This window comes from Propithecus coquereli, unplaced genomic scaffold (assembly GCF_000956105.1).
Source record: "Propithecus coquereli isolate 6110/MARCELLA unplaced genomic scaffold, Pcoq_1.0 Scaffold438, whole genome shotgun sequence".
NCBI lineage: Eukaryota > Metazoa > Chordata > Mammalia > Primates > Indriidae > Propithecus > Propithecus coquereli.
Window position 1 is genome coordinate 1,172,136 of NW_012150152.1, and position 12,811 is coordinate 1,184,946.

The 12,811-nt window shown below is 63.3% G+C and overlaps 1 protein-coding gene across 1 annotated transcript; it reads left to right on the forward strand.

Moving 5' to 3' along the window:
- The first annotated feature begins 1,251 nt into the window (after positions 1–1,251).
- KIAA1683 (KIAA1683 ortholog) lies at positions 1,252–10,875 on the forward strand. The gene is made up of 3 exons (XM_012653979.1): positions 1,252–3,234; positions 3,298–4,386; positions 9,889–10,875. The coding sequence occupies exons 1-3, from the start codon at positions 1,252–1,254 to the stop codon at positions 10,873–10,875; spliced, it is 4,059 nt and encodes a 1,352-aa protein (XP_012509433.1).
- Positions 10,876–12,811: the final 1,936 nt, after the last annotated feature.

The window sequence follows — 12,811 nt, forward strand, 5'->3', positions numbered from 1 at the left end:
CCATCAGTTCACCTCCTGTTTATCTCTTCACCCATCCCTTCAGCTCACTTCATTTACACATCCATTTATCTGTTCAGCTTTCGTCTATCCATCTATACACCCATCCATCCATCCATGCATTGATTCCCCCATCTATCTATTCGTCCATCCACCTGTTCCTTCCTCCCTCTATCCATTTATCAGTCCATCTATCCATCCATCCATGCATCCATCCATCCATCCATCCATCTGTGCATCCATCCATCCATCCGCCCATCCATCCATGCATCCATCTATGTATCCATCCTTCCATCCATCCATCCATGCATCCAGGTATCCACCCATGCATTCATGTATCCATCCATCCATCTATGTATCCATCCATCCTTCCTCCCTCTATGCATTTATCAATCCATCCATCCATCCTTCCACCTGCCCGCCCATCCATCCATCTACTTACCTATTCTTCCCTCTCTCTATCCATTTATCCATCCATCCACCCATCTACTCATCAGTCCATTCACCTATCCATCCATCCATCCATGTGTCCATTTTTCTATTCATTTACCTGTTCATCACTTCATTCATCAACTTCATTTACCCATTCATTCTTCTACCCAGCCCTTCATCTAGCTTTGAACTCAAACCCATCCACCATTCATGCATGCACTGATTTATCCATTCAGCACCTATTCTCCTGTCTGTCTGTCTATCCAACTTCCAATTCACTCACCATTTATCAGCCAAGACACCCACCCACCAAACACCTACCCATTCACAGCTTGGAGCCAAGCCCTGTGACTGAGATGGGGACACAGAAATAACTCAGACCTTGTTCCTACCCTTTAGGAATTCACAGTTAATGTGGAGAGGCAAATAAAACACACACGCACGCGCGCACGCACACACACACACACACCCAGAGGCAAACAGGAAATTTCCGAAACAGTGTGGTCCGTGCTTTACTCAGAGTGCGTTCAAGACGTAGAGATTGCAAAGCTGGTAGGTGGTCAGGATTCAGGTGAGAACATGCACTGCTGGTGGCCACGGTTTAATGAGAGATCGATACATACACAAGTACCAAAAGCCACCGGGGCAGGTGGTCAGGAGAGCGAGGGATGGATAAAGGGAGGAGGAGGACTGCCAGGTGCAAGAACAAGCGGACCTGGGTCTTGGGGCGAGCGTCTGCCCCGGCAGACCTGCAGGGTCTCCACTCCCCGTGTATCCCCCACCACCCCACAGGCAGAGCTGACCTGCTCAGGAACCGGGACGATGCAGCGAGCAGCACAGCCACGGCTCCCAAACCAGCTGCCGCCCGGGGGCCAGTGCTTCCTCCGGCCCCTGCCTGCCCCTGGTCTCCAACACAATTTGGGGAGAGGGTCTCCACAGCCCCACTATGGGCCCCAGAACGCCAAGGAACGCCTCTCGCAACAGCTGGCCGAGGCCAAGACGGCACCCGGGCGCATCCCACTCCTCCGGGCTGTGGTCGAGAGCCAGGCCTTCAAGAACATCCTGGTGGACGAGATGGACATGATGCTGTCCCGCGCGGCCACCCTCATCCAGGCCAACTGGAGGCGCTACCGCCTCCAGCAGAAGTTGATTTCCCAGGTGACGGCGGCCAAGGCCATCCAGGAGGCCTGGCGGCGCTTCAGCATGAGACGCCTCCTCCGGTCTAGCAAGTCGATGGTGAAGAAGGTGACAGCAGAGGAGGGGGACATCCCTTACCACGCGCCACAGCAGGTGCGGTTCCAGCACCAGGAGGAGAACCGCCTCCTGTGCAAGCACAGGATGGTGAGCAAGGAGACGCAGTGCCCTTCCTCCGACAGCCTGGCCCCCAGCAGCGCCCGGCCAGCGCCGCTCCCGCAGCCCCCGGAGTCTGTGTGCCCGGCTGCTCCTCGCGCCCCCGGGGTGGCCTTCCTGCCGCACCAGACGGTCGCCATCCGATTTCCATGCCCAGTGAGTATAGACACGAAATGCCAGCCAGGCCTGCTGACCGAAACTGTCAGAAGTGCCTGCCTCATCCACATAGAGGGTGACACCGTGAAGACCAAGCATGTGACTGCCAGAACCAACAAAGCGGGGGCCTCAAAGCCACCGCCGTCGGGAAAGTATAGCCAGGCAGTTGCCAGACCACTCAAGATCCAAACCCAGGCCCACGTGGAAACGGAGACCTTTAAAGGCCCCCTCCAGATATGCCCTGAGCCCGTGATCACGAAGACCCCGCCACAGACACATCCAGTGGTCCCCATGACCAAGACCCCGCCCAAGACGAGCCCAGTGCCCATGATGACAATGACCAAGACCCCTCCCCAGGTCTCAGTAACCAAGACCCCAGCCCAGACATATCCGGGGCCCACAGTGATGACCAAGACCCCAGCCCCGGTGCGCCCAGCAGCCTCGATGACCAGCACTCCACTGCAGCCACGCCCCACGGCCACGGTGGCCAAGATCCCACCCCAGGTGTGCCTGCTGGCCTCAATGTTCAAGCCTCTGCCCCAGACACGTCACATGGCCGTGATGACCAAGACCCCACCCCAGGTACATCTGGCGACCCCCGGGGCCAAAAGCTCACCGCAAGCCAGCCAAGTGGCCACCGCGTCCAAGACTTCATCCCAGACGTGCCCGGCCACCTCGATAACCAAGCCCCGAGCCCAGATGCGCCTGGCAGCCATGCTAACCAAGACCCCAGCCCAGGTGGCCACTGTCCTGAGGACACTGTGCCTGGCCCCTCCAACAGCTGGGACTCCGAAGGCTCCACCTCAAGCAGTGGTAACAGCCGGAATTCTCAACACCTCGTCCCCTACTCATCTGAACATACCAAAGGCCAAGGCCGCCACGAACATGAAGCAGGCCCCGGGGGCGGTGAGGGTCTCGCCTCAGTCCTACCTGGCTGACGGCAAGGTCAAATGCTTCCCCCAGCCACATCCAGGTGCAGCGGCTCCCAAGGCCGTGGACAAGCCTCCGCTGGAGGCTGAGACAATCAGGGCCGGCCCCCAGAAACTGGGGAACGCAGACACAGCCTCTAAGAGCAGCATGGCCGTGGGAATGACCAGGGCTATGTCCTGGACGAAAGTTGTCGAGGAAGGAAACAAGGACTCATTGCAGGCTCACCTGAGGACAGAAGTTGTTAAGGTCCAGTCCCAGGTGGATGTGCCTATAGAAATGGCTGTGACCCTGCCCCAGGGACAGCCGGCCACCTCGCTGCCCAAGGCCCTGTGCCATGAACGTCCACCCTGTGTGTCCCAGGGACAGCCGGCCACCTCGCTGCCCAAGGCCTTGTCCCAGGTATGTCCGCCCGCCGAGCTGACCCTAACACAGCTGGGCGCATGTTCGGCCAAGGCCTCATCCCAGCTGCATCTGCCCACCAAGGTGACCAAGGCCCCCTCGCTAGCTCATCTTGTCACATGTCTGAACAGGGTGCATTCCCAGTCACATCTGGCCACCAGGCTGACGAAGGCACAGTCGCAGGCCCAGCTGGTCACAGACACAGCCAAGTGCCTCTTCACAGCCCACCAAGCCGCTGACCTCACCAGCAAGACCCAGTCCCAGCCACTGCTGGCCGGGTCCAAGGCATCCACTCAGCCCTGCCAGCATCTCGGCGTCCTCGGCACTCCACCCCGAGCCAAGCCAGAGGACAGACTGACCCAGCTCCAGCCCCACAGCCGCGTGCTGAGCAAGACCTCCCAGAGCCCAAGCCCGGTGTGCCCTGACAGCCAGGGCACGCTGGTGCCCGTGCTGGGATCCGCCGGGCAGCCCACATGCAACATTGAATCCTGGGGAGACAGCGGGGCCGTGCGGGCCCAGCCATTGCTGCCCAGCCAGGCTGCGCCCTGCCAAGAGGACCTGGTGGCCTCCCAGCTGGCCTCCCTGTGTGCTGAGCTGGCCGCCGTGCTGGGCTCCCAGGAGGACCTCCGCACCCTGCTGGCCAAAGCCCTCTCCCAGGGAGAAGTCCGGGCAGCCCTGAACCAGGTCCTGTCCAGGGAGGTCCTGGGCGCCACGGTGGCCAAGGCCCTGCCCCAGGGCTTGCTGGGCATGGTGCTGGTGAAGGCGTTGTCCTGGAGCGAACTGGGCGTCACCCTGTCCCGAGCCCTGTCCCGGGGCGAGCTGCGGGCGGAGCTCGCCAAGGCCATGCAGGGCAAGTTGGCCGAGGTTCTCAGCAAGGCCCTGACCGAGGAGGAGCGGGCAGCTCTGAGTCAGGCCCTGTGTCAGGGTGAGCTGGGCGCCGTCCTGAGCCAGTCTTTGTCGCAGGCGGCCCTGAGGACCGGAGCCATCCTCCCCAAGGCCGCCACGAAAACAGCGGGCAGCGGGATGACTGTGACGCCAGCCCCGGTGGCGGTGGACTGCAGGGGGAGCCTGTCGGCCCCGTGGGGGCCCGCCCTGGGCCTCGTGGGAACGCGGCGCAGCAAGGTCAGGGGCTCCCAGGTCGGGGCCTGGGGGGGCTTCGCCAGGGGCTGGCCCGCGGGGCCCGTGCAGGAGGTGGGGGACGGGGCCATGGCGTGGGGGCTACCCTACTTATCCGTGGTCCCTGTGGGAGCCTCTGTGACCAGTAGGGCGATCACCAGCATTCCCCAGTGTCCCCCGAGCACTGGCCTGGACCCCATGCTGTCCTGGGAGATGAGGCCTGGCAGGGACTTCTCAAACCTGTATTTGAGCCCGAAATTCGGGAGGGAAAATGGGTACCTGACACTGGGGGCGGGTGAATCGGCATCAGACCTCAGCCCCGAGGGGAGCGGGGAGGGCCCCGACTTGCCCAGGCAACCTGCCCTGCGGCCGCCACTCGGTCTGTGGCAGCCGCTCATTGCCAACGGTGTGGGCCCGAGCACGAGCCAGCCCTCGGTGGCCTACGGCACGGCCCCAAGCTCCCACAAGCCACACACGGTTAGCAGGGTGGCCCCTCATCCATGGGCGTCGACGGGGGCGGGCAGGGTGGCCTCGGGCAGGCTTGTGGGCAGCGTGAGCAGCGGCAGGGCTGCCCGTGTCCTGCAGCCATACCCCGCCTGTGGGGGCGCCGCTTGTTGGTGTCAGTCCTCAAGGGTCAACAAGGGGCTTCCCAGTCTGCATCGACCCTCAGGGACTGGAGTTCAGCCACCCAGGGCCTCTGAGGAGACCCTGCAGAGGAGGACTCAGCCTCCAGATGACAAACAGGCCTCCCCGGGTCCCAGGGAGGTGATGAGCAAGGCGACCCCAAGTGCACCGCGAGCGGCCGCGGTGAGCAAAGCGCAGGCACCCAGCATTCGGGGGTACAGCCTGTTCCACGCTGTCCCGGGCAGTGGGCTGGCGAAAGTCTGTGCCCAGACATCCGTCCCTGGACAGCTCAGAAATGCAGCAGAGCGTGCTGTTTCAGCCTCGCCCTGCCCCCAGGAGCGAGCCACTGACCGCCCCGTGTCCACTCTCGGTGAGTTCATGGTCAGCCTGCCGCGGGGGCCGGACAGTGGCCTGGCCAGAAACTTCTCCCAGGGCTCCCTGATCTACAGCCCGGATGAGAGCAAGCCCCATAGCCCCCTGCAAAGATACACCTCCCTCAGCCCTTCCACCGCGTCTGAGGTCAGCCTCACTGCTGCCGACCTGGCGGAGGACCCCTGGGAAGGCGGCTTAGAAGGGGACCTCCGGCTGGCACCCCTCCTCCCTCAGGAGACCAGGCTGCGGCTCCAGAGGTTTGGGGATATAGCAGAGACCGAGCTAGTTGGCCATAGATACTGGACCCCAGACCTTCCCTGCCAGCCCGCGATGGCCTTGGAGAAAGTGCCACCTGCCCACCACAGTTCCGTGTCCAGCCGCCTCACGCTGAGTGTGCGCTGGGGCTCAGACAGTGAGATAGCCCCGTTCTCCTCAGGCCAAAACTCCGTAAATCTCATCGAGAAAATGCCTCAGACAACCTTCAGAACAAAACTGAGGAGGACTCTGTCTTTAGGGACGGTGGCTCTGCCTGTAGGTCAGCAGCCATATGTGGCCAAGCGCTTGGCCCCAAGCCTGTCCCAGCCTACACTGGCTATTAGGGTGGACCCAAACCTAGGTCACTTTCCAGGGGCCAGTAAGTTTACCTTCAGCCTATCCCAGCAGACAGCGTCTAGTAAGGTGTCCCCAGGCCCAGCCCATCCATCTATGGCCAGTGGGGTGGCACTCAGTCTAGGCCAGCCATCTGCCACCAATTGGGCAGCTAATGGGGTGGCCCCAGGCCCGGCCCAGCCATCTACGGCCAGTGGGGTGGCCCTCAGCCTAGGCTGGCCATCTGCCACCAATCAGGCAGCTAATGGGGCAGCCTCAGGCCCAGCCCAGCCATCTATGGCCAGTGGGGTGGCCCTCAGCCTAGGCCGGCCATCTGCCACCAATCGGGCAGCTAATGGGGCAGCCCCAGGCCCAGCCCAGCCATCTACAGCCAGTGGGGTGGCCCTCAGCCTAGGCTGGCCATCTGCCACCAATCGGGCAGCTAATGGGGCGGCCCCAGGTCCAGCCCAACCATCTACGGCCAATGGGGTGGCCCCAGAACTAGCCCAGCCTTCTACGGCCAATGGGATGGCCCCAGGGCTAGCCCAGCCTTCTAGGGCCAATGGGGTGGCCCCAGGGCCAGCCCAGTCTTCTGTCACTGACGGGGAGGCCCCAGAGCTAGCCCAGCCTTCTAGGGCCAATGGGGCAGCCCCAGGGCCAGCCCAGCCTTCTATCACTGATGAGGTGGCCCCAGGGCCAGCCCAGCCTTCTAACACCAATGAGGTGGCCCCAGGGCCAACCCAGCCACCTTTGGCCAGTAGGGCGTCCTCAAGCCTAGCCCGGCCATCTATGACCCGTAAGAGGCCCTCACGCCTAGGCCACCCCTTGATGGCCAGTGGGATATCCCCAAGCCTAGCCCAGCCTTCTAGGGCCAATGGGGTGGCCCCAGGGCTAGCCAAGCCATCTCAGGTGATTTGGGTGTCCTCAGGCATAGTCCCGCCACCTTTGGCCAGTGGGGTGTCCCCAAGCCTAGCCTACACATCTATGGCCAATGAGGTGGCCCCCAGTATAGCTCAACCACCTCAGACCCCTGGGGTGTCCCCAAGCCTAGCCCAGACACCTATGATCAGTGGGGTATCCCCCATTTTGCCTCATCAATCTGGGATCACTGGGGTGTCCCCAAGCCTAGGCCAGCCATTAGGACCCAATGGGGTGTCCCCAAGCCCAGGCCAGCCATTAGGACCCAGTGGGGTGTCCCCAAGCCTAGCCTACCCATATATGGCCAATGGGGTGTCCCCAAGCCCAGCCCAGCCATTAGGACCCAGTGGAGCGTCCCCAAGCCTAGGTTTCCCATTAGGACCCAGTGAGGTGTCCCCAAGCCTAGCCTACCCATACATGGCCAGTGGGGTGTCCCCAAGCCCAGCCCAGCCATCTATGGCCATGGGGGTGGCCCCCAGCTTATTCCAGCCATCCGTGGCCCGTGGGGAGGCCCTAAGCCTGGTCCAGCCACCTATGGCCACTATGTTGGCCTCGAGCCTACCCCAGCCATCTGTGGTGAGCCTCGGCGAGCCAGGCTGGGTTCCCAGGATGGAGTCACATGTGCCGTGCCCAAGGCTGGACGCGGTAGCCCCTGGTCTGTGCCATTCTTCAATTGTCATTTCGGTCAGCTCAGGTAGACCCTACCCATGTGTGGCTGGTGGCATGGACCACGGTTTCAGCCGACCACTGCCAGGGACCGGGATGGACCCGTGTGAAGAGCCCCTGAGGGCTGGTGGGGTGGTCTCCAGCTTCCAGGACTCTGACTTCGACCACGTGCCCGCTGGGTTCCCGCAGCCCCCCAGTGTCAGCGGGAGGCACTTGGGCGTGTGCCCATCCTCTGTGGTCACCGTTTCAACACCAAATCTCTACCAGGCCCCTCCGGCTGACGAGGAGGCCTGCAGCCTAGGCCGGGGGTACAGTCTGTCCAAGAGGACGCCGTTCAGGGGCCTGGCTGCGAACTCGCCCCAGGGGCCGATGGCCACGCCTATGCTCCTTAGCATGTCTCAGGGGACCGCTGGCCTGCGTGGGAGTCCCTCCCAGAGAAATGTAGCAGCTGGTACGGGCCAAAGTCCACATCGGGTGGCCGATGGCCCGGTTCCCATTGCATGCCAGGTCTGGGACGCAGCTGGTCCTTTGATTCACAGGGGAACCTCTGTGGCCACAGGGGTGGGCCCCAGCCTCCCTCCGGCTTCAGCGCCCAACAGACGGGGGAGGGACCTGTCCAAACGCTGCACAATGGACGTGAGCCCCAGCACGTCTCAGGTCAACGTCGCCGTTCCAGTACCTCTGGACCACGGCCACTCTGCCGTGGCGCTGATCGACCCGTCTGCTTGCCAACAGGCGGAGACTGTCCCACAGGACCCTGTGGTGGGCACAGTGGGGGGTGGTCTTGTGCCAGGCTCCACAGCCCATAGGATGACCCCACATGTGGCCCCAGGCACCATGCCTGGTGGCATAGCTGCCAGCCTTCCCCCAGGGTCCGTGATCAGGGGTGTGGGCCAGAGCCTTCCCCGTGGTTCTATGGCCAGTAGGGCGGCCCGCAGCCCGACGGCAGCACGTGGCGCCGACAGGAAGAAGCGCGGTCTGTCGGCAAGCCCCTCGGCCTCCGCAGCAGCCCCGAGCCTTCCCCGGAGCTGCGTGTTAACTGGAGTCACTCCCCGCCCTTACCACGGAGTGGCCGTGGAGAGGTGCATAGCCCCCGTGCAGGTGGCTCATGCCACCAGCCTGGCTCAGGCTCACCCTCCGCCCTCGAGAGCCAGGAGTCTGCACCGCGAGCCCGCGGTTCTGTCAAGGGCCTTACAATTGAGCCAAGGTCATGGGTCGATGTCACATGGGGCCACAGAGGGCCGGGCCGCAGAGAAGCCGGGAGCGTTACAGGAGGCGCTCTCCCATGCGTCAGGGTCCAGTGTGGAGTCCGATGACTTAACCAGCAAAGCCACTGTCCTTGAGGCAACCCCGTGGATGGACCACGGTCTCTCAGGAGACAGTGTTGGCCGCCACCATAGGTCCTCGCATGAGCGGGAGACTCTTCCCCAAGGCCCAGTGCCATTGTTTGGGGAGGCTGCTCCCAGCCAAGCCAAAGGCACGGTCCCTGTCCCTTTCCAGCCCAAGCACCCCATGGCCAGCAGCAGCACCCCAGCTCTGCAGCCAAAGTCAGCAACCAGTGGTGGGTTCCCCAGCTCCCCTCTCGTGGCTGTTAGCGGGGCCCCTAACATGCAGAGGAGGTCTGTGGTTGGCAGGGCCCCTGAGGCCCCCTCAGTTCAACAGCAGCCTGTGGCTCACGTCGGACCCCAAAGCCATTACCAAGGGACAGTGGCCTCTACTGTAGGCCCAAGATCACCCCAGCCAGCCCATGGCAGTACCATGGCACCCGGATTGCACCCGGGGTCTGTGGCCAGGACGGGGAACCCTCCTCTTCCCCAGAGGTCAGGGCCTCTCAGAGTGAACTCACTCGTGCTGCCGTATCTGTCCGCGGCTAGAAAGGAAGCGTCCGGTCACCTCCAGACGAGCGCTGTCCCCAGTGCACTCCAGAAACCAGTGTCTGGGGACCCGGCTCAGAGCAGCCGCCGTGAGTCTGTCGGCCACAAAAAACCCTTCAGATCCGTCTATGGCAGTATCATTCCCGAGCTACTAGAAGGATCTTTGGCCAGGGTTGTGCCCTCCCGCGAGGTGCGGAAGCAAGCACCCCAGGCCCCCTCGTGCCCCAGGCACACCACGGGTGTACCCATGGCAGGCTTAACCCCCATCGTCCGCTCCAAGGATGTGGTGCCCGGCACGGCCACCCCTAGGCTGTCCCCTGGCGTTCGGAGGGTGTCTCTGGGCTTCGAGTCTTCACCGAGTGGTTCCCTGAGGCCCCTCTTTACCCAGGACACATCGCTGGGGTCACAGGCCTTCATGAGTCCTGCAGCCAGTCACAAGGCACCCCTAAACCCCACTGTACTCCAGGGCCCCGGGGATGCTGGCGTGGCTGGTGGCCAATCGTGGAACTCCGCTGTGCCCAGTGTAGCGGTCCAGCCCACGGGCTGCACTGTGGCCCCCCGCGGTGTATGGGAGCCAGCCAGGGACCCAGCGCCATGGGAGAAGGTGCGCAACCCGGCGGCGGTGGATCCCAGGCTGTCGCCGGAGCTGACGGTGTCAATGCAGACTGTGGAGGTGATACTCACCCGCGCAGTGGTCACCATCCAAGCGGGCGTGCGTGGCTACCTGGTGCGCCGCACCATCAGGATGTGGCACGTGATGGCCACGGTCATCCAAGCTCACTGGCGCGGCTACCGCGTGCGGCGGAACCTGGCGCGGCTCTACCAAGCCATCACGCTCATCCAGGCTGCGTGGCGAGGCTACTGCACCCGCAGGGACAACTCCCGGCGCCAGCAAATGCGCCTCCCAGTCATGTGGGCCGAGCTGCGCCACGGGTCGGTGGCCGCCTCCGACCAACCCTGCTTCCAGGAGCGCGCGGCCAGGACCGCGTCGGACCACCGCTGTTTCCAGTCCTGCCAGCCCCGCGCTTGCAGCCTCTGCCAGTCGCTGAGCTCGGGGCTGGGGAGCCCGCCCAGCGTGGTGATGCTCGTGGGCTCCAGCCCCCGCACCTGCCACACGTGCGGGCACAGCCAGCCCACGCGGGTGGTGCAGGGCATGGGCCGGGGCGCCACGGGCCAGGGAGGCGCGCCGCGCTCCCCAGGCTCCCCCCTGGGGCCCCAGAACCCCGGACAGCAGCTGCATCGCCAGAACAAGGCGGCCACCTCCATCCAGTCCGCCTGGAGGGGCTTCAGGGTCCGCCGCCAGGTGACGGAGCAGCAGAAGGCAGCCAAGATGGTCCAGGCCACCTGGAGAGGCCACTACACCCGGAACTGCCTCACCACGGACGCGCTCTTGGGCCGCACGAGCCCGTGGGCCGGCTTGCCGCACTGGCACTCGTTTTGGCCTGGCGTCTAGAAACCTGGCGGCCAGCAGGGGACTCTGGGGAGGGCCGTATGGCTCTCTGGGTCTCATTAATAAAGCCCTCCACAGCCTGGACCTCCGTGAGTGTTCTGAGTTAATGGGAGCGTCTCAGGCACGGCAGGGGATCTGGGACATCCCAGAGCGGAGGGGGCCCCAAAGCTTCCAACCATACACTTGGCACCCGGGGATGGTGGCCAGGATGGGGACCCCAAGTCTTCTCTGGAGGTCAGGGGCTGCTAGTGAGGCCTCACCTGGGCCACCGTACCCGTCCGTGGCTAGCGGGGTGGTTCCGGCTCAGTTCCCAGGGAAGCTCTCCCCAGTGCATTCCAGAAACCGGCGTCTGGGGCCTGACCAGAGCCCCTCTGCGAGTCCCTCAGCCCCAGAAGGTTCTACAGGTGCCCGATAGGTGGGAATGCCAGAGGCTTTCGGTCGTGGCCCACGCTTAGCCGGGACGCTGGGCCACGCCCAGCAAGGCCCCGGTCTGGTGAGGCAGAGCAGGACGGAGATACCCCAGCCCTGCGGGGTCAGGGACAGGGCGGAGGAGGGGAGGGGCCGGCGGTGCCCAGAGCGGGCAGCCTGGCCGGGGGAGGGACAGAGAGGATGACGGCGCGGCTTTGGGGGCGGGTGCTGAGCCGGCAAAGGGAGGGGCGGGAAGTCCAGAGTGGATGGCAGGGTTCGCGGGCTTCAGGGTCGAAGTCCAGGCGGGGTGTTAGAGGGGTGGGGTCCAGGCGAAGAGGAGGGGCAAGAACCGCACCCCTGCAGGACAGGCCCCGCCTTCGCCTCACCCCTGCACAGCCACGTGCTCTGCCAGCAGGGGGCGCGCGCAGGTGTCAGGAGCGGGCGGGCACCTGGCGGCACACCTGTGCCGGCCGGCGGGCCCTCCCCGCGCAGGAATGGCGGGCCCCCTGCCTCCGCCGCTGCTGCTCCTGGCTCTGGTGCGGCTACTGGCAGCTGACGGGAGCACCTCTCCTGCCCTTAGCGCCCTTACAGGTAAGAGTGGGTAAGAGCGAGGCCCGGCTTCCAGGAAGCCGCGGGGCGGGCTGGGGGCACATGGCCGGCCACACACCTGGCTTCTGGACCCCTCCCTTGGGCCTCGCTGACTCCCAGCCCTCTGGGGAAGGCTGTCCTTTCCCCAGAAACAAATGGAGAAGTTAGGACGTCAGAAGGAGCAACCCCTGTCCCCAAGTCCTGGGCTACTGGGTCGGTTTAAAACAGTTCTCTTGGCACAGCCCAGCAAGGGAAAATGGTGAGGACCGCAGGGCCACGGGGGGCCAGGGAACAGGGGCTCATTTCCTGCTTAGGAGGCACCCATGGCTCCCATGAACAAGTTCTTCTTGGTGTCTGACTTAATTCTCTCCTGCTACCCTAGAAGACAGTTCCCAGGGTGGAGTTGAGCTTCTTGCATCCCCCCACCTCCCCCTCCCACCAAGACATCACTCTCTCTGACCGTGTCCCAGCCCCAAAGCTGTAACATCAGAGCAGAGGCCACCACGGCTGGCGTGCTTATCGTAGGTGAGGCGTTCAGTCAGAAGACACCATATGTAGCCCCATTTCATAGCTCAAGAAACTGAGGCTCAGTCCAGCCTGTGCCAGACCCTGATTAGAACCGGCTGACTTGGCTCGTGCTAGCCTCCCAGGCAAGGAGTCTCTGGGAAAAGCAAACACCTGGCCGATACCTGGAAATAGCCCCACTGTACTTCCTGTTAAACTGTCCACCAGCTTGTGAGCGCCCGCTCTGTTCCAGTTACTCAGTAAGGCTTGTGTCCTCCACCTCCTCTTTCAAGGCCCACCAGTTTTCCTCAGTTCAATTTTTTTGGGGTTTTTTGTTCATTTTTTTTTTGAGACAGAGTTTTGCTCTGTCACCCAGGCTAGAGTGCCGTGGCATCAGCCTAGCTCACAGCAACCTCAAACTCCTGGGCTCCAGCAATCC